This window comes from Dendrobates tinctorius, unplaced genomic scaffold (genome assembly GCF_039654945.1).
Source record: "Dendrobates tinctorius isolate UK_male_01 unplaced genomic scaffold, ASM3965494v1 ptg000196l, whole genome shotgun sequence".
In the NCBI taxonomy this organism is placed as follows: domain Eukaryota; kingdom Metazoa; phylum Chordata; class Amphibia; order Anura; family Dendrobatidae; genus Dendrobates; species Dendrobates tinctorius.
The window spans coordinates 3,874,393-3,895,608 of record NW_027361863.1 but is presented as its reverse complement, the minus strand read 5'-3'; the positions used below and the strand labels follow the sequence as shown (position 1 = coordinate 3,895,608).

General features: G+C 41.3%; 1 protein-coding gene across 2 annotated transcripts in view; it reads right to left on the bottom strand.

Annotated features, from left to right (window-relative positions):
* The window catches only part of HPSE2 (heparanase 2 (inactive)), a 564,230-nt gene that overhangs the window by 207,369 nt on the left and 335,645 nt on the right, over positions 1-21,216 (bottom strand). For both annotated transcript variants that reach the window (XM_073552816.1, XM_073552817.1), the window contains one exon: positions 21,027-21,198. In XM_073552816.1, coding sequence (XP_073408917.1) covers positions 21,027-21,198 — 172 coding nt within the window. The remainder of the gene's footprint in view (positions 1-21,026; positions 21,199-21,216) is intronic.

Genomic DNA, 21,216 nt, shown 5'->3' with positions numbered 1-21,216 from the left:
ACTCTCTCATCATCCGACGCCTGTGACCAGCGGTAACCTTTTCACCGCTGGTCACAGCTACTGGCTCACGCTCTCATCTGACAGTGTAGGAACCTCAGCTCTCTAACCGGTGGTAATGATCTTACTGCCGATGAAAGCCCATGTTTGCCCCACTGTCATGCACATAACAGCAAGGCAAACAACAGTTTGGGCTCCACATTCATTTGAATGAAATCCAGGTAAGCGGAACCAAAACTTTTTAAAGATGTTCAGCTGAACCTTTTTTTTTTTAGTTTATTTCCCACATCTGAGAAAATCGGATAACAGTCTGATCACACTCTGAGTAAACTCTGATCAGTCTCTTGAAGAGACTTCTGTCTCACACATAAAACGCAATGTCATCCAGAGAGTATCAATTACCACCATGACTTAGAAGAGGAGCAGAACGCTTTGGATACTGAAGAAAACAGTGTTTGGGGAATCAATTAATACACTAATACACTAAAATTTTTACACAGGTTTAGGGAGTAAAAATTACAAAATGAGTACTTTAAGAATCTGCTTTGAATTGCTGCTCTAACCAGAATACGTACTCAAACACTATTTACAAACACTCTCATTGTCTGAGCATTTGGAATGGGATGCGAGAAGCTCATAAAAGGGGAAGTATTTGTAAATAATGTTTGAATCCTGCTAGAGAAGCAGTTCAAAGCAGTTTCTAAATGAACACACAAAAATAAGATAAATTTACGTCTTAACAACGAGTTTTTTTGCATTTTTGAAGCAGCATGTTGCAGTTTGTTTTTTTTAGAAATCTCATGTCCTCTGTTCTTCACAGTGTAAACTCAATTGTAGGGCGTGTTTCAAATCCACAACACGTCAATTTCTCCTGCACGTACGCTGAGTTTTGTGTGTGCAATTTCCCCATAGACTTGCATTAGGTGCTGAAATTCTACAGATATAAAACGCACATGCCTTTGTAAATGCATTTCCATGGCGGAAATCATCAAAACCGTGTAATTCGCACCTAAGTATGTCAATAAAGATTTGTAAAAGCAAAATACCAGAAAGATTAAAAAACAAAGTAGCTTTACTTACTGCGTGATGCATTAACCAGAGTCAAAAATGCGATGAAAAACACAAGTTAAAAAAATGCACACAAAAAAGCAATAAAAAAAGCAAGTAACCTAACTTAACCCCTTCACGACATGCACCATACTAGTACTGCCAATGTCATTTCTCCCCCTTTGATGTGGGCTCCGGTGCTGAGCCTACATCTTTCCCGGCACATGTCATCTGTTCTGAACAGCTGACATGTGCCTCTAACAGCCGCATGTGGAATCGCGATCCACCCGCGGCTGTTAACCATCTAAGTGCCGCTGTCAAACTCTGACAGCGGCATTTAACGGGCGCTTCCAGCAAGCGCGCTGGAAATCCCATCCATCGGTGACCCCATCACGTGATCGCGAGTCACTGATGGGGGATCACCGATGGGTTGGCATGACAACCAGAGGTCTCCAGCAGACCTCTATAGTTGTCACTGCTGGATTGCTATTAGCTCCGCCCAGTGGTCGGTGCTCATAGAAAGTCAGCAATTCTGCTACATACAGGCAATCTGATCATCACCTTTATGTAGCAGAGCCGATCGGGTTATTGCAGCTTCTAGTCTCCCATGGAGACTACTGAAGCATGCCAAAAGTGAAAAAAAAAGTTTTTAAAACTATTAAAAAAATAAAAAAAAATCAAATAACCCCTCTTTCGCCCCATTCAAAATAAAACAACAAAAAAATCAAAGATACACATATTTGGTATCGTCGCGTTCAGAATTGCCCGGTCTATCAAGCTATAAAAAGAATAATTTTGATCGGTAATCGGCGTAGCAAAAAAGGTCAAAACTCCACAATTACGTTTTTTTGGTCGCCGCAACATTGCAATAACAGGCGATCAAAAGATCGTATCCACACCAAAATGGTATCATTAAAAACGTAAGCTCGGTGCGCAAAATATAAGCCCTCACTCAAACTAAGACCACGAAATATAGAGACGCTATGAGTCTCGGAAAATGACGCATTTTTTTAACAAACTTTGGATTTTTTTTTCACCACTTAACCCCTTTCTGCCATTAGACGTACTATCCCGTCCATGTGCCCTGGGACTTAATTCCCAAGGACGGGATAGTACGTCTAATGCGATCAGCGGCGCCCACGTGGTGAGCGCCGCTGATCGTGGCCGGGTGTCAGCTGATTATCACAGCTGACACCCGGCACAATGTGTCAGGGGCGGTCACGGACCGCCCCGACACGTTAACCCCTTGTACACCGCGATCAAACATGATCGCGGTGTACCGGGAGTTAAAGGGAAGCATCGGCAGGGAGGGGGCTCCCTCCGTGATTCCCTGAGCCCCCCACGGCAGCGCAATGTGCAGCGCTGCTGCGGGGGACTCTTTCCCTACAGGCCCCCGGATCCAAGATGGCGACGGGGGCCTTTGGGGGCCTGTAGGGAGCTGACTTCCTCACTGCCTGCAAAGCGCAGGCATGAGGAAGTCTGCAGAACTGCCTGTGACAGATTGCTGATCTGTCACAGTGATCTGTGATGTGACAGATCAGCGATCTGTCACAGGACAGTGATGTCCCACCTGGGACTATGTAATAAAGTAAAAAAAAAATAAAAAAAGTGTAAAAATAATTTTAAAAAAATTGCTAAATAAATTAGTAAAAAAAAAATAAATATTCCCCAATAAATTCATTTTTTGAAAATAAAAAAAAAAAACAATAAAAGTACACATATTTGGTATCGCCGCGTCCGTAACGACCTGCCCTATAAAACTGTCCCATTAGTTAACCCCTTTAGCGAACCCCTTAAAAAATAAAAATAAAAAACGAAGCAAAAAATAATGATTTATTATCATACCACTGAACAAAAAGTGCAATAACGCGCGATAAAAAAGACGCATATAAATATCCATGGTACCGCTGAAAACGTCATCTTGTCCCGCAAAAAATAAGCCACCATACAGCATCATCCGCAAAAAAATAAAAAAGTTATAGCTCGCAGAATAAAGCGATGCAAAAATAATTATTTTTTATATAAAATTGTTTTCATTGCAAAAAACCGACAAAACATAAAAAAACGACCTAAATGAGGTATCGCTGTAACCGTACCAATGCGAATAATAAAAGCGCTTTATCAATTTTACCGCACGCAGAACGGTGTAAACGCACCCCCCCAAAAGAAATTCATGAAACGCTGGTTTTTGTTCATTCTGCGTCCCAAAAATCGGAATAAAAAGCGATCAAAAAATGTCACGTGCCCAAAAATGGTACCGATAAAAACGTCAACTCGTCCCGCAAAGAATAAGACCTCACATGACTCGGTGGGTCAAAATACGGAAAAATTATAGCTCTCAATATGTGGTGATGCAAAAACTATTTTTACAATAAAAAGCGTCTTTTAGCGTGCGACAGCCGCCAAAAATAAAAACCGCCATAAATAGTAAATCAAACCCCCCGTTATCACCCCCTTAGTTAGGGAAAAATAATAAAATTAAAAAAAAGTATTTATTTCCATTTTCCCATTAGGGTTAGGGTTAGGGTTAGGGCTAGGGTTAGGGTTAGGGTTAGGGCTAGGGTTAGGGCTAGGGTTAGGGCTCGGGTTAGGGGTGTGTTGGGGTTAGGGTTGGAGTTATAATTGGGGGGTTTCCACTGTTTGGGCACATCAGGTGCTCTCCAAATGCAACATGGTGTCTGATCTCAATTCCAGCCAATTCTGCGTTGAAAAAGTCAAATGGTGCTCCTTCCCTTCCAAACAGTGTTTTACCCCCACATATAGGGTATCAGCATACTCAGGACAAGTTGCAAAACAACTTTTGGGGTCCAATTTCTCCTGTTACCCTTAGGAAAATAAAAAATTGGGGGCAAAAATATCATTTTTGTGGAAAAAAATGATTTTTTTATTTTCACGCCCAGGCGTTATAAACTTCTGTGAAGCACTTGGGGGTTCAAAGTGCTCACCACACATCTAGATAAGTTCCGTGGGGGGTCTAGTTTCCAAAATGGGGTCACTTGTGGGGAGTTTCAATAGTTTAGGTACATCAGGAGCTCTCCAAACGCACATGACACCCGCAGACCAATCCATCAAAGTCTGCATTCCAAAACGTCACTACTTCCCTTCCGAGCCTCGACGTGTGCGCATACATTAGTTTTCTCCCACATATGAGGTATCAGCGTACTCAGGACAAATTGGACAACAACTTTTGGGGTCCAATTTCTCCTGTTACCCTTGGGAAAATAAAAAAATTGGAGACTAATTGATCATGTTTGTGGAAAAAATACAATTTTTTTTATTTTCATGCCTGGGCATTATATACTTCTGTGAAGCCCTTGGGGGTTCAAAGTTCTCACCACACATCTAAATAAGTTCCTTAGGGGGTCTAGTTTCCAAAATGGGGTCATTTGTGGGGGGTTTCCACTGTTTAGGTACATTAGGGGCTGTCCAAAGGCAACATGACACCCGCAGACCATTCCATCAAAGTCTGCATTCCAAAACGTCAATACTTCCCTTCCGAGCCCCGACGTGTGCCCATACAGTAGTTTTCTCCCACATATGGGGTGTCAGCGTACTCAGGACAAATTGGACAACAACTTTTGGGGTCCAATTTATCCTGTTACCCTTGGGAAAATAAAAAAAATGGGTACTAAAAGATGATGTTTGTGGAAAAAATACGATATTTTTATTTTCACGCCCGGTCGTTATAAACTTCTGTGAAGCACTTGGGGTTCAAAGTGCTCACCACACATCTAGATAAGTTCCTTAGGGGGTCTAGTTTCCAAAATGGGGTCACTTGTGGGGGGTTTCCACTGTTTAGGTACATTAGGGGCTGTCCAAAGGCAACATGACACCCGCAGACCATTCCATCAAAGTCTGCATTCCAAAACGTCACTACTTCCCTTCCGAGCCCCGACGTGTGTCCATACAGTAGTTTTCTCCCACATATGAGGTATCAGCGTACTCAGGACAAATTGGACAACAACTTTTGGGGTCCAATTTCTACTTGTACCCTTGGGAAAATGAAAAAATTGGTGACTAAAAGATCATGTTTGTGGAAAAAATACGATTTTTGTATTTTCACGCACGGGCGTTATAAACTTCTGTGAAGCCCTCGGGGGTTCAAAGTGCTCACCACAAATCTAGATAAGTTCCTTGGGGGGTCTAGTTTCCAAAATGGTGTCATTGTGGGGGGTTTCTACTGTTTTGGTACATCAGGGGCTTTCCAAACGCGACATGGTGTCCGATCTCAATTCCAGCCAAAAACGTCAAATGGCGCTGCTTCCCTTCCGAGCTCTGCCATGCGCCCAAATAGTCATTTACACCCACATATGGGGTATCAGTGTACTCAGAACAAATTGCACAATAACTTTTAGGGACCTATTACCCTTGGAAAAATAAAAATTGGGGGTGAAAAGATCATTTTTGTGGAAAAAATATGATTTTTTAATTGTACCGCTGTACGTTATAAACTTCTGTGAAGCCCTTGTGGGTTCAAAGTTCCCACTACATATCTAGATAAGTTCCTTGGGGGGTCTAGTTTCCAAAATGGGGTCACTTGGGGGGGGTTTCCACTGTTTAGGTACATCAGGAGCTCTCCAAACACGACATGGCGTCCGATCTGAATTCCAGCCAATTTTGCATTGAAAAAGTCAAATGGCGCTCTTTCCCTGCTGAGGTCTGCCATGCGCCGAAACAGTGGTTCCCCCCCACATATCAGGTATCGGTGTACTCAGGACAAATTGCACAATAACTTTTGCAGTCCAATTTCTCCTGTTACCCTTGGTAAATTAAAAAAAATTGAACCTGAAGTATTTTTTTAGTGAAAAAAAGTTAAATGTTCATTTTTTTTAAATATTCAAAAAATTCCTGTGACGCACCTAAAGGGTTAATAAACTTCTTGAATGTGGTTTTGAGCAGCTTAAGGGGTGCAGATTTTAGAATGGTGTCACTTTTGGGTATTTTCTATCATATAGACCCCTCAAAGTGGCTTCAAATGCGATGTGGTCCATAAAAATAAAATGGTGTTGCAAAAATGAGAAATCGCTGGTCAACTTTTAACCCTTATAACTTCCTAACAAAAAAAAATTTTGGTTTCAAAATTGTGCTGATGTAAAGTAAACATGTGGGAAATGTTACTTATTCAGTTTTTTGTGTGCTATATCTTTGTGATTTAAGGGCATAAAAATTCAAAGTTGGAAAATTGCGAAATTTTCAAAATTTTCGCCAAATTTCTGTTTTTTTCACAAATAAACGCAAGTTATTTGAATGAAATTTTACCACTAACATGAAGTACAATATGTCATGAGAAAACAGTGTCAGAATCACTGGGATCCATGGAAGCGTTTCAGAGTTATTACCTCATAAAGGGACAGTGGTCAGAATTGTAAAAATTGGCCTGGTCATTAACGTGCAAACCACCCTTGGGGCTTAAGGGGTTAAATAAAAAGGAACATACACATGTTTGATGTCTATGGACTCGTAATGATCTGTAGAATCATAATGGCAGGTCAGTTTTAGCATCTGGTAAACATGATTAAAAAAATCCAAAAATCAATTGTGGAATTGCACTTTTTTTTGCAATTTCACTGCACTTGTAATTTTTTTCCCGTTTTATAGTACATGACAGGGTAAAATCAATGATTTTGTTCAAAAGTACAACTCGTCCCGCAAAAAACAAGCCCTCACTTGTCCATATTGACGGAAAAATAAAAACGTTATGGCTCTGGGAAGAAGGGGAGCGAAAAACAGAAGCCCAAAAACGAAAAAGGGCTCCGTCATGAAGGGGTTAAATAAGAAGTTCACAAATTCTGCAAAATAAAAAACTCACCAAAAGCTCATGGTGGGAATGTAGCTTTGCAATAGGTATCCACTGAATCAAAACAGACCATGCAACTTATTGAAATAGTAATTTAGCGTGCTGCGAAAAAAAAGGCTTTAAAAAGGTAGAATAACGGTGATGCACAGAAAAAGGATAGAAATTTAGCGTTAATATGCTAAATGCACAAAAAGGAGATGTCAGCAACTTCAGGGTACATATAAAAAAGTTAAAGTCCACAGGATGTGGTCAGGAAACAACACCCTGCACCATAAAGATCAAAATAAGCAGCATTCTCAAGGAATGTATTGGAAAGGGTTAATTTAATAGTTTAATTTGAGTATACACTTGTAATATTCTTAATTTCAGGTTTAATGTCGTTTTTAAGATAACAGGCACTGGCAGGTCCTAGACCACTTACATAACCAGTTGCCTTGGGATACCATGCAGTGTTGGACTGGTTTAACAAAGGCCCGCCACTATCATTGATTCTTGGAGTCCACTGTTCAGGTGACCCTAGTACACAAATTTACTTTTGCTACTATGTAATATTAATTTGGCTAGCTTGTTTAATGAATGATTAGATTGTAAATCAAGTGTAATAGCACCACCCATTAGCACTCCTTCACAGGGGCGGCCTACCGGAGGATTCTCCTGTTCTTCCATGGGCCAGTCCGACACTGGATATCCGTACTGCACAGACATATTTAATAGAAGGATCTATGTTTGTGTTATATTTCTACCCAGAGACATCAGGAAAGGGGTGTCCAAATGAAACTGCAGGATGGAAAGGCAACTCTTGTCAATCTGAGTTCTCCAGTACTGTATGGGTGGTGGGAAGGGGCTCCTTTAGATATGGAGGCTGAGTATAATATAATAAAATAAGTTTATTGTTATTGTTTTATATGTATCAGTAAATAAGCTCTCTCATATGTTTTGATATCTGGCCAGCTGCTGATAATATCTTTGATACATTGCATATCTTTTGCTCTTTTTTTATATGTTTCTTTTGCACGCACACTGTATTTTTTATAATTTCAATAATCTGTATCATTTCATTTAATCATTGTATGAGGGTCCATTTATTATGTGGATCAATTTATCTTACAGCTTTGAATCCGTTATAAAACAAGTGGTTTCTAGATATATTTTTTTTCCTCTAAAGAGAGTCCTGAGCACTTTTGTCAGTGGTTTTGTACGTCGGTCAGTAATCAGATTGCATTCTAATAGGATTGTCAGTCGTGTTATGAGTAAAAAGTCAGGTTTATGGCTGAAATTGCGGTGATGACAGTTCCACTTGAACTCAATACTAAACCTTCTCAGCATGTAACCATATATTAATATGTGCAGAATGCAGATTGCAGACATATGGCATGTATTGATACAGTACTCTGGATTAGAGATGTAACTTGATTCTTGGCCCCTACATAAGACGTGACAGTGCCCCCTCCTACCATGTGCTATTTATAATACTGGTATCTTCTTAGAGAAGTTTTTTTTCAAAAGGGTTGTCCAGACTTCGGACAAAAGTCTGCAGTCACTCTGCAACAGACTGCAGATTTCTGAATTGTGATAGCATGTGGTGTGTATGCTGTCACCTGTCCTTGATATTTCCCGTGCTAGTACTTGCAGTTGTGAGGGTAGCCAGGGCCGCAGTTGTGGCTGACATAGATTGCTCAAACGCACCCTGGTCTCCCACCACATACATCCAATGTCCCCTTTGCAGCGTACCTTCTTTTATGCCTTAGGTGCCATCAGGGTCCCCTCTGATCTGCTGTGGGGTCGCTCCCTTAGACTTCACACAAAAGGAGACAGAGTCCAGTTCCAACTCAACATAAACAAATTTACTTGTATCCGTATGCAGTATGTCCATTTGTCCATTTTAGTTACAGCCACAACATAAGGTTCCACACAGTATGCATCCTTCGCTTTCCCTGTCTCTTCCCTTAGGCTGAGTTCACACATGGCTTTTTTTCGCGTTTCCGCGGCGGTTTTAACCACGCGATTTTGCCGCGAAAACGCGAAAAATAAGCATCCCATGCATTCCTATGGGATTCCGCAATGCTGTGCTAATGCTGCGGTTTTTACCGCGGCGGAATCGCTTCGCGGTAAAAAACGCAGCATGCTCATTAATTTTGCGGAATCGCGGCGATCCCGCACCCATAGGAATGCACTGTTCCGCTTACTTCCCGCATGTGGCTGTGCACACCATGCGGAAAGTAAGCAGAACATTTGCGGATGGTACCCACGGTCCGGAGGAGAGGAGACTGTCCTCCAGGCTTTGGGTACCATATCCCTGTAAAAAATAGAATTTAAAATAAAAAATATTGTTATTCTCACCTTCCGGCGTCCCGCGCAGCCTTCCCGCTTCTCTCCACGCTCTCGTTCCCAGTAATCCTTTGCGAAAATGCCCGCGATGGCGTCCGTTCTCGCGGGATCGCGAAGTCTCGCGGTCATTCGCGCAACGTCATTGCGAATTACCGCGAGACATCGCGATCCCGTGAGAACTGACGTCATCGCGGGCATTTTCGCAAAGGATTACTGGGAACGGCTGCGTGGGACGTCGGAAGGTAAGAATAACACCATTTTTTATTTTTTTTTGCATTTTATCTTTTACTACTGGTGCTGCATAGGCAGCCTCAGTAGTAAAAAGTTGGTCACACTCGTCAAACACTATGTTTGACGAGTGTGACCAACCTGTCAATCAGTTCTCATAGAATCATAGAATCATAGAATCATAGAATCGTAGAGTTGGAAGGGACCTCCTGGGCCATCTGGTCCAACCCCCTGCTCAAAGCAGGATTCGCTAAATCATCCCAGTTAGATGTCTGTCCAGCCTCTGTTTGAAGACTTCCATTGAAGGAGAACTCACCACTTCTCATGGCAGCCTGTTCCACTCATTGATCACTCTAACTGTCAAAAAGTTTTTTCTAATATCTAATCTGTGTCTCCTCCCATTCAGCTTCATCCCATTGCTTCTAGTCTTTCCTTGTGCAAATGAGAATAAAGTTGATCCTTCTACAATGTGACAGCCCTTTAGATATTTGTAGACAGCTATTAAGTCTCCTCTCAGTCTTCTCTTTTGCAAACTAAACATTCCCAAATCCTGCAACCTTTCCTCATAAGACAGGGTTTGCAGACCGGTCACCATTCTGGTCGCTCTTTTCTGAACTTGCTCCAGTTTGTTGATGTCTTTTTTAAAATGTGGTGCCCAAAATTGGACACAATATTCCAGATGAGGTCTGACCAAAGAGGAGTAGAGGGAAATAATTACTTCACGTGATCTAGACTGTATGCTTCTGTTAATACATCCTAGAATTGCATTTGCCTTTTTTGCTGCTGCATCACACTGTTGACTCATATTCAGTCTGTGATCTATTAGTATACCCAAGTCTTTTTCACATGTGCTGTCACTTAGCCCTATTCCTCCCATTCTATATATGCTTTTTTCATTTTTATTGCCCAGATGTAGTACTTTGCATTTCTCCCTGTTAAAAACCATTCTGTTAGTTGCTGCCCACTTCTCCAGTTTATTTAAATCTTTTTGAATCCTCTCTCTCTCTTCTCTAGTATTAGCTATCCCTCCTAGCTTTGTGTCATCAGCAAATTTAATCAGTTTACCCTCAATTCCTTCATCTAAATCGTTGATAAAGATGTTGAACAATACAGGGCCCAGGACAGAGCCCTGTGGTACCCCACTTGAGACATTCTTCCAACTGGATGTGCAGCCATTTACGACCACTCTTTGGGTCCGATCACTAAGCCAGTTATGAATCCACCTAACAGTTGCCTTGTCCATTCCATACTTAGTCATTTTTTCAATAAGGATTGTATGAGAGACTTTGTCAAATGCTTTGCTGAAGTCAAGATATACTATATCTACAGCATTTCCTTGATCCACCCAATCAGTAATACCATCATAGAAGGAAATTAAATTAGTCTGACATGACTTATTAGTTACAAACCCATGCTGACTCTGTTTAATCACTTCATTCTTATCCAGGTATTGACATACATGTTGTTTAATAATTTGTTCAAAGATCTTTCCTGGTATAGAAGTCAGACTCTCCGGCCTATAGTTGCCTGGGTCCACCTTCTTCCCCTTTTTGAAGATAGGAACAACATTTGCTCTTCTCCAGTCTTCTGGCACATCTCCTGTTCTCCAAGAATTTTCAAAGATTATGGAGAGGGGTTCAAAAATTTCTTCTGCTATCTCCTTCAGTACTCTGGGGTGTAATTCATCTGGACCTGGAGACTTGAATTCATTTAGGTTAGCTAAGTGTTTCCTCACTATCTTTCTGTTTATAGATATCCTGGATTCTTCTATTCCCTTAATAGGACAGTGAATAACAGTTGATGTTACATTTCCTTTCTGAGAGAAAACAGATGCAAAATAGGAATTTAAAAGTTCAGCCTTCTCAACATCCTGTCTTACCATTTCATCATTTTCATCCTGTAAAAAGCCTATAGCATCTTTGACTTTTCTTTTACTTTTGACATATCCCCAAAATCCTTTATTATTGCTTTTGACATCTCTTGCAAGCCTCAATTCATTTTCAGCTTTAGCTAATCTGATTTGTGCCCTGCAGGTTCTGCAGACAGCATTATATTCTTCTTTAGATATGCCTCCCTCTTTCCATTTTATAAACATTTTTTTCTTCCTTTTTAGCATGTGCTTAAGTTCTGTGTTCATCCATCCTGGTTTCCTTAAATGCTTCCTATTCTTCCCTCTTTTCGGAATTGTTAACAACTGTGCTTTGAGAATTTCATTTTTCAAGATTTCCCATCCTTCCTGGACATTTTTGTCTTTAAGGATATCCAGCCATTGGATCCCTCCAATTCTCTTTCTGAATCCCTTAAAATCTGCCTTTCTGAAATCTAACCTTGACGTCTGAGTCTTCACAGGTCTTCCGCCTCTAGTTATCCAAAATTCTAAAATAGCATGGTCGCTACCTCCTAGGGTCCCAGCCACTTTTACCTCCTCAACCATTTCCTCCCTGTTTATAAGGATTAGATCCAAGGTAGCAGTTCCCCTTGTTTTCTCCTTTACCTTTTGGAAGATAAAGTTGTCAGCAAGAGAGGATAAGAATATCCTTGACCTGTTAGTTTTGCCTGAGAGAGATTCCCAACAAATGTCTGGATAGTTGAAATCTCCCTACAGATCGCTTGGAAAACGCTAGCATTTTGCAAGCTAAATACGCTTGCAAAATGCTATTTTTTCCGCGGGAAAATCGTGGGAATTTAAAATGGGATTTTCCCGCGGAATGGAATTCCGGAATTCTCACGGTAATTTCGAGAGTTCCGGTACGTGTGCACTTAGCCTTATTCCTCCCAGGGTGTCCCTGGGATGTACCAACTTATCTAGTTCCACAGCATCTCTCTTGTCCAGCTTCACTAACTTTAGGAGTTCCCCTGTCCGTTTTGCCCCTGACATAAGGGCATCTATGTGGATGATTTCCTACTCATATAGAGGGGTGATGAGGCAACCATAGCCCTCTTTGTGCAATATCTTAATAAAAACTCCATCAATTTGCGGTTCACCTTTTCGTTTTCAAACAATAAAATGGATTTTTTGGATCTCACCCTTTTAAGTGATTGTGATAGGAAGTGCATACATAGCACTATTTTCCATAAACAAGTTAGTGGTAACACTTTATTTAGAGCTGATAGTTGCCGCCCTGTTCACACCACCAAAGCGATCCCATAAGGGGAATTTATAAGAGCAAAGAGATCTTGCTCTGATGAAAAGTTTTTTTCACAGGAGTGTACTACTATCAGAAATACACTTCATGTTGGGGGTTATAGGAAAAATAACATCGACAGTTCGCTTGAAAAATCCATGAGTGTCACAAGAGAAAAAACTTTGAGACAAAAAAACCCCACGTGCTAAATCCACAAATAACACAGTAACATTTAGTACTTCCTTTAGCCTCCAGTTTAACAAGATAAAAGACATTATCAAAAATCGTATTCCTATTTTATATCAGGATAACATACTAAATCAGATTCTTGCAGGGGGTTTCAGGTGTGTTTCTAAAAGAGGAAAATCCTTGGGAGATGTTCTGACACAAAGTGACTTCCAGCAAGACTCTTGTTGTAGTAATACAACATGGTTATCCACTAAGGGTTTTTTGAAATGCGCAAACACTAAATGTAACATGTGTAAATACGCATTCAAAACGCATATGATTAATAAAAGGTTTTCCATTCAGTCTTTCATTGATTGCAACACGCAACAAGTTATTTATTGCATTCATTGTGAATTTTGTGATCTGAATTAGGCCTGGATCACACTTCCGTTTTTTAAAATCCGTCCAAAACCGTCAGTTTCCATTAAAAAACGGATCCGCCATTTTTTTGGAGGATCCGTTTTTTGGTCCCATAGACTTCCATTAGCGGTTACCGCGGATCCGTCAAAAAAACGGATCCGTTTGCATCCGTTTGCGGTAAAACGGAAACGGATCCATTTTTTAATACAAAAACGGATGCAAAAAACGTATGGCGGATGCCAAAAAACGGATGTGTGAAACAGCCCTTACATTGGTTGCACAAAAAGAAAATTAAAAAAGAGAATATCGGAACATATTCAGAATATTAATAACAAAAATGCATCGTATTCAGGAGCTACCAGACATTTTGTTGAAACGCATGATGGAAATCTTGATAGCTTTCATTTTTTTGGTATTGAAAAAGTTTTTCTTCCTAAAAGAGGAGGAAATATACAAAAAAAATTGCTCCTTCGGGAAGCTTTTTGGATTATTCAAATAGATACAAAGCAACCAAAGGGATTAAATTATCGCAGAGACACCATGTATATTTATTAAGCATAAAAGGTGTATGAAGGGAAAGGAAAGGAAGGAAGAAAAAAGAAAAAAAGGAACATTTTTGAAGTTTTTTTTTTTTTTGGAACAGCATATACCTCATTATATGAATGCGATAAGTTTAATAGTGATTCACTTCATGCATACATATATATATATGAAGGATAATAATAAGTATACTGTCTGTTAAGAAAATAATTTGTGCTATGGTGTATGATATTGCATGAATATATAAACTATATGTGAATTGTATTCATGTTGAATTAGTTTCTGCAATGCGAGCTCTGTTGTGTGCATTCTGTTAGGGCAGTTTCACACGTAAGTGTCTCCGGTAAGTGTAGTGACAGTTTTCTCACGTACCGGAGACACTGACACACGTAGACACATTCTCAGGAATGTGTCTATGCAGATGTCAGCGTGTTTTCACAGACCGTGTGTCCGTGTGCAAAACACGCTGACATGTCCGTTTTTGTGCAACAGCACGGATCACACGGACCCATACAAGTCACTGGGTCCGTGTAAACACGTACCGCACACGGATGCTGTCCGTGTGCTGTCCGTGTGCGTTTTTAAAAGTCAGAGGGTTAACATTAAAAATAATTTTTCAAAAACACGGACACGGACACACGGACAGCAAACGGATGGTACACACGGACATACGGATAGCACACAGATGACCTCCGTATGCACACGGCCACGGATAGCTCCGGTACCGGGTTTTCCGATACCGGAATTATCTGGACGTGTGAAACTGCCCTTAGGTGTAGCTGCTAATTAACTGTGATGTCATAGAAACTCACACCTGTATAAATTACTTCTCTAGTTGTTATTTTGATACATTCTATGACTAATGGCTGATAGCCAGAAACTATCTATTTTTATCCACTTGTGGATATATCTACACGTTTTTATGATGGTGTGAAATAAAGAAGAATTGTCTTTTATTATTCAGCTGAGTGATCCGACAATCTTTTTTTTTTTTTTGTTTTCTCTCATTGTGATCCGACGATCAGTCTGAATTTTTTGGATCGCTGCTGGCAAATTCAAGGCTACCAAGCACATTGACACGGTGAGGCATTCCGTTTTTCCCTGCATTTCATCTGCCCATGTAGTTAGCTGCCACATCCTGGTGCTGCCTTGCATCACTTTCCTGCTGCAACCTTCGCCCACTAAGGGCCCTGGACAAACTAGTCTATATTCTTCGGTAATGTTGCGTTGCCAGCCGCCCTACTGAATCAAATAAGGAAAACCTCCTAGCTTACCCGCAGCTGGCCCCTCCTATATTAACTATTTATTAGGTCTATACTATGTGCTCCTAATGCGCCCCCTCTAGGGGCCCCAACCGTTCACTATGCTTTCCCTATTCACAATACACACACAGCAGCAATAGGTAAATAACATAATGTACATAGCAGCATTATCAACATTGGATCTAGGGGAGAGTGGGAGATCATTACAGTCTTTGTAACCCCTTACACAGTCACGTGTCGACTAGCCTTATCTTGCTTCTCTAAATTTACGTCTACTAAAGCCCCCGTCACACACAGCGATCTCACCAGCAAGATCGCTGTGTGTGACACTTATCAGCGACCGGCCCCCCTGCCGGTTATCGCCGGTCGTCCTGGAATGGCCAGGACATTTTTTTAATCGCTGGTCTCCCGCTGGCCAGCACGCATCGCTGCGTGTGGCAGGCAGGAGACCAGCGATCAGCGAGCTGGGGCTGGTAATTAAGGTAAACAGAGGGCTTCTAAGCGGCGCGCAGCGCTTAGGAACCCGATGTGTACCTTAGCTACTAGCGCGCTGGTGCAGGGAGCTGGTAACCAAGACACACATCAGGTTTCTAAGTGACGCGCGCCACTCAGAAACCCGATGTTTACCTTGGTTACCAGCTCCAGCGCGCTGGTAACTAAGGTACACAGTGGGTAACTAAGCGACGTGCGTTGCTTGTTACCCGCGTGTCGCTGGTGCTGATCGCTGGTGAAGCTGCCTGTTTGACAGCTCACCAGCGATCATGTAGTGACACACCAGCGATCCTGACAAGGTCATATCGTTGTCGGGATCGCTGGTGCGTCGCTATGTGTGACGGGGCCCTAAGAGAAGCCAAATCAGTCTAGTCGGTATTTGACCGAAAGTATGTAAATCGCATACATGGCTAGCGCAAGGAAAAATGGGGAATATCAGAAAAATCCTGAAGGCATACTTATCACATACTATCGCGATTCTGAAGTCACACAGAGTGACTGCACACTTTTTTCCCAAGCCTGGACAACCCCTTTAATCTTACATGTCCAGCTAAAAATAAAAAAAATATATATTTATCTGTGCTCATAATAAATAGATCTTACGATTTAGCATTAATAATGGAGTCCTAATCTCCCAATATTAGTGCAGTGTCCAGTTCCATTTTGCTTTACTGAAAGTGCAGGTACTGGAAGAATAGGACTTTACGTTGTCCCAGGAGCCCTCGGTAATGAGGGTGAGCCCTAAGCACTCCTTCCTATATTGTGATGGAAGCTGTACATATGCCCTAGCACTTGGACAGTTTGTTCTGTACAGATGTGCGGTAGGGTGGCTGTCAATCAAAGTGCCGGGCATGCTTACAGCTGCCGCTCACAACATAGTCAGCGATGCTGTGACCGGTGATTGTAGCTGTGCGTGTCCCCATGACTGAAAGTCGGCGGCTCCTGGGAGCATTTAAGGAATGTTTCGTACAGTAGCCGCACTTTCAGTAAGGTCACCGGGCAGCATTGTAATGCCATTTACCTGTAGATCAACCCTCTTACCTTCATTTAAAGTCTACAGTAAAATTTTTCGAAACTACATCTAAAGTTTTAGTATTTTTATATAGTAATCCTGAAAAACTAATATGTTGCATAATGCACCTTGACAATAATCCTGTTGGGTCAGTAAAAAAAAAAAAAGTACAAACACTACAGCGAATATTATTAGCAAGTAAAGATGGCTGACTACATCTGCCAGAACGGTGATTTGTGGGTTCGTTACTGGAGTAATAAACATCGGCCTTGGGATCTCTGTGCAGCAATAAAGTAGAACTTAAGACTGGTTAAGAAGTAGATGACAGATACAATTCAACAGAGCTTAGCTGCAGCAACTTCAGGAAACTCAGTGTAAAAGTCACGGCAGGGATCAGTTTAACAATATAGAACTTTAAAATTTGAAACAATTAGAGGGATCTCCTGCAAATAAGGTGATTACAGGGTGTCCACCTGTGTAGAATCCCAGCGATCAACTTTAGTCTATGATAGAATTTATCAACAAATGTTCAATTTCTCTGCAGCCCCATCACCGGACAACTAAAGCGTTTCACAGTTCCCGATCGGTTACCTGTGTATTGCATAGACAGGCTCAGGAGCTCAGTGATAGCTGTTTTATACAGCCAGCACCTGCCTATAACAGCAGCGACTGGAGCTTGCTCTGATCACTGCTGGTTAATCATTTAGATGCAGCTGTCAATCACTGGTTCAGTTACCAATGCATGTGCGTTGCAGCGCTCATCGGCTCCCCACAATGTGATCACCAAGGGCCATTTGGTTGCTAACACCCTGCTATACTCCCATGAAGTCCTTTACTGTGGCTGGGCTTCATAGGAGACAAGTTATTTTCCTGCATACAGAAATACTACACCTATAGTACAAACAATTGAACAATCGTAAATTCAAGGCCACCGGGGGGTGAAAATTAATAAAGTGTTTTTAAAAACGTTAAAAGCAAAAGAAAAGTATAACAGTTACGTTAGTATCAATCCTCTCCCCTTTCCCTAATTATTATACTCATAAAAGTCCGACCTATGAAAATCTAAAATTAATTAGCCCATATGATAACCCTAACAAAGAAAATATGGGATATCTCAGAATATGTCTATAACATTTTTTTTCTTTACAAAGTTCTGAATTTTACTCAAATTCAAAGTTTGCAATCGTGGCAATTGTGCTAACCTGTTATATCACAACTAAAAACGACCCCCCTTAAAAAAAAAAGTGGCGCAAGTGTGGTGGAGTTTTTTTTTTTTTTTTTTTACATTTTTCTAACCATTTTACCCAACAGGGAAATTCTATAATTTGTCATAATATATCTGTCTGTATACATTGAAAACATGAAGTGTGATTTTATCATTGTGTTAGTAGCATGACAGGTAATTACACTCCTGTACCAGCTGTCATACATGCCAGGGATGGCTTTGCCTTCCCCTATGATCCTCTAAGACATGGGGTCTTTTGGGATTACTGCTGGAGAGGATGTAGCTCCACACTTCAGTAAATGTCCTCCTACCTGTTTGATTCCCATGAAGAGGGCATTTGGCCAGTCTAGTTCTTCCAGTCACACATGATGATCGGGGTGTAAATACAGAGGATCTTTTTCCATCTGTCACCACTTCTGAATTACCAGTTTAAATTTGCTGCACAATTAAATGTATAAATAAATGACTTGGCTTTTTCTGCCTAATTTGTAACTTTAGAAGTTGTCACTGACAAAGTGGTTTGCATCGGTTTCCTAATTTAATTACGGTACCCCCTGATCTCAATGATAAAAAAAATTTGATCTTGATGGAACCGATGAAGAGTGAAAACTGTGGCACTTTGGCATCAATTTTAGTACTATAGAAATTAGTAATATTGGTCAGCTTAACAAAAAAAAAATAATGCAACCAGATGAGAAATTACAGGAGTTGCAAAACACGCTGACGTATCCATTTTTTGCCGGCAGCACTGTCCGCAAAATGCTCCCCACACGTGCACTCTGATAACACATGGATGTCATCTGTGTGTCATCAGTGTGACATGTACTGACACTTGGGAAAAGTAATTGTCATGATCACAGTGCAGGTTTTTGAGCTGCACACCAGGGGTTAATGTCTGGAGCTCTGTGCAGGTTTTGACCTGCACACTTGGGGTTAATGATTGTGGCCTCTTTCTGGTTCTGGGAGAGCTTCATAAACCCCTGGGTAGCTTCAATCCCTGCCAGTTATACTTTTGCCTTTGGCCTAGTGTGCTGACCCCTGTGTGCCTGTTTGTTGCTATAGCTTGTTTATATGGTTCTGACCCGATTCTGTTTCCCGTTGTGAGTTTGCCTGTTGATTTTGTACTGCGTTATTATCTCTGTGTATGACTCATTGCCTGTGACCTGACTACTTTCTGCTCGCCCCTCTAGTACCTTGCAACTATCTGTGTATGACTCATTGCCTGTGACCTGACTACTCTCTGCTCGCCCCTTTGGTTCCTTGCAGCTATCTCTGTGTGTGACTCATTGGCTACGTCCTGACTATTCTCACTGTCTATGCCCCTTGGTAACTTTGTCTCGCAGTTACTCTGCTAGGAATTGTCTTGCAGCTCCTAGCTCTGTGGAGTTTAAGTCACGCCTCTAGCAGTCACGTGCTTCAGGTCCTGCGGCTCCGAAGTACACATCTATTCGGTTGCTGCCCGCTCCACAGGTAGCTTTGAGCACTGTTCGCTTTACTCAGGACATGCGCAGTGGCTCAGTGAGCAAGTTCAGTGCAGTGTCTCTGACAGTAATACAGTTAGCTCTGTTCCTAGGCATCGGGTGCTGAATCACACTCTCATCATTGTTGCCTGGTCTCCTTGCAATCAGCATAACCAGGCGACAATAATGGGATTTGTAATCTGTATGTGTAGTGTGTATTAAATAATTAATTTAAAAAACCGTGTGGGGTCGCCCTTAATTTTCCTAACCAGCTGAGGGAAAGCCGACGGTGGAGGGCTGATGTAAATGTTCCGGCAAGGGCCAATAGCCATAAAGGTTCCCAGGTTATTAATATCAGCTCACAGCTGTTTGCTTAGCCTTTACTGGTAATACAGGAGAGACTCAAAAAAAGATGATATGTGGTTCCTCTTATATTTATTAACCAGCAAAGGCTAAACAGACAGCTGCTGGTTGATATTAATAGCCTAGGAAGGGGCCATGGATATTGATTTATTGATTCTCTCCCAAGCTAAGAACATCAGCTGTCAGTCGAACCAGAAATGGCGCATCCATAACATGAGCCAATTCTGGCGCTTAGGCTCTGCTCTTCCCACTTGCCCTGGTACAATGGCAACTGGTGTAATATTTTTTTAGGTTGATGTCAGCTGTTTTATGGCCGCTGCGTGAGAACCACTGCCTGTGACTGATTGACGTCACCGTGAGCTGTCGCATCACTGATGTCAATGCTGATCAAACCATCTGGATTGACGTGGGACAACAATATTTATTGGATTATCAGCGGACAGGTGAGTATAAGTATGCTTTTTTTTCATTATTAAATGGGTAATAGAGGGTCGGGGAGTTTTATTTATAAAGGACTTTAATCTGGCTGTGTCTTTTTTACAATATGACTATGGGGCTAGTAATGGGGGTGTCGTATACACGCCTCTCTATTACTAAACCCTGAACTTGATGTCAGCGGCCATAAAACAGCTGACATCAATCCCACAACTATTACCCTACTTGCCACCGCACCAGGGCAAGTGGGAAGAGTGGAGGCTGAAGGTCAGAATTGGTGTCAGACTCCCACTGATTTAATATTGATGAACTATAGCAAGGAAAGGTCAGAAATATCTTGTTATAGGGCAACCCTTTTTAAAATTTGTTTTGTTTTGCAAAATGATACAAACTGCTTAAAAAATTTTTTAAAAATAAAAAAAAGCCATTTTTACACAGCATTCCCTTGCAGCTTCCTTTCCAACGCTACCTGGTCACCACTTGTCTGTGATTCCTGTTTCAATACACTGGAAATTACCAGAAATGCCGCCTCAGCCACTGCCGTGACTCTACTCTGCCAGTGATTGCAGAGATGGCATTTCTGGCCATGTCAAGTGTGAGATCAAGACAGACAGACCTCCGTTTGTTAGAGAAAAATATGTATAGACAAAATATTGAGAATGTATTTCATGCTTATGGAATATGAGAAATGATGGGAGCCAAGACATCATTTACTTTAGGCATCTGCCTTTTTCACTATTTTCTATTCTTGATCTAATAGCCAGTAGATCATGAGGCTTGCAGCAGTATTATATGGATTTAGTGCTGCTGCTAATTTTTCTTGGTATACTTGTATATACAGACATTAATCTCCAAAGGAACCTGTGACGGAACATTGTGCCTGATGCACCAGCAATAGGCTGCTGATCAGATTGATATATAGCTTTGTGGGAAACTGGTCACTTGTACATTTTTCATTGAAATCCCTGCTCTTTCTATGTTTAAGAGTCCAGTGGGCGGTCCTATTCAGTGACTGACAACCTTGCCAGTTTATACAGAGATAGCTGTCATTATCTTAGCTTCTGCTGCCTTAAAATGTAAAAAAATTATACTACAAATGTTGCACAACACAGTTTTTCTATACGTACCTGTCAAGTATCGCAATAACATTCTTCTTTGGTCGTCCAATATTAGGCCCGTACAGATGTGCTCTGGAATAAGTCCGTATAGACTGCAGCAAATTCTTTAGCTGAACGTAATCCTTCCCCAGCTGACTGCCATTAACAGCTCGGCTATTTAGAGTGCGGTAATTGTTGGGTTCTGTAGGAATAACACGGT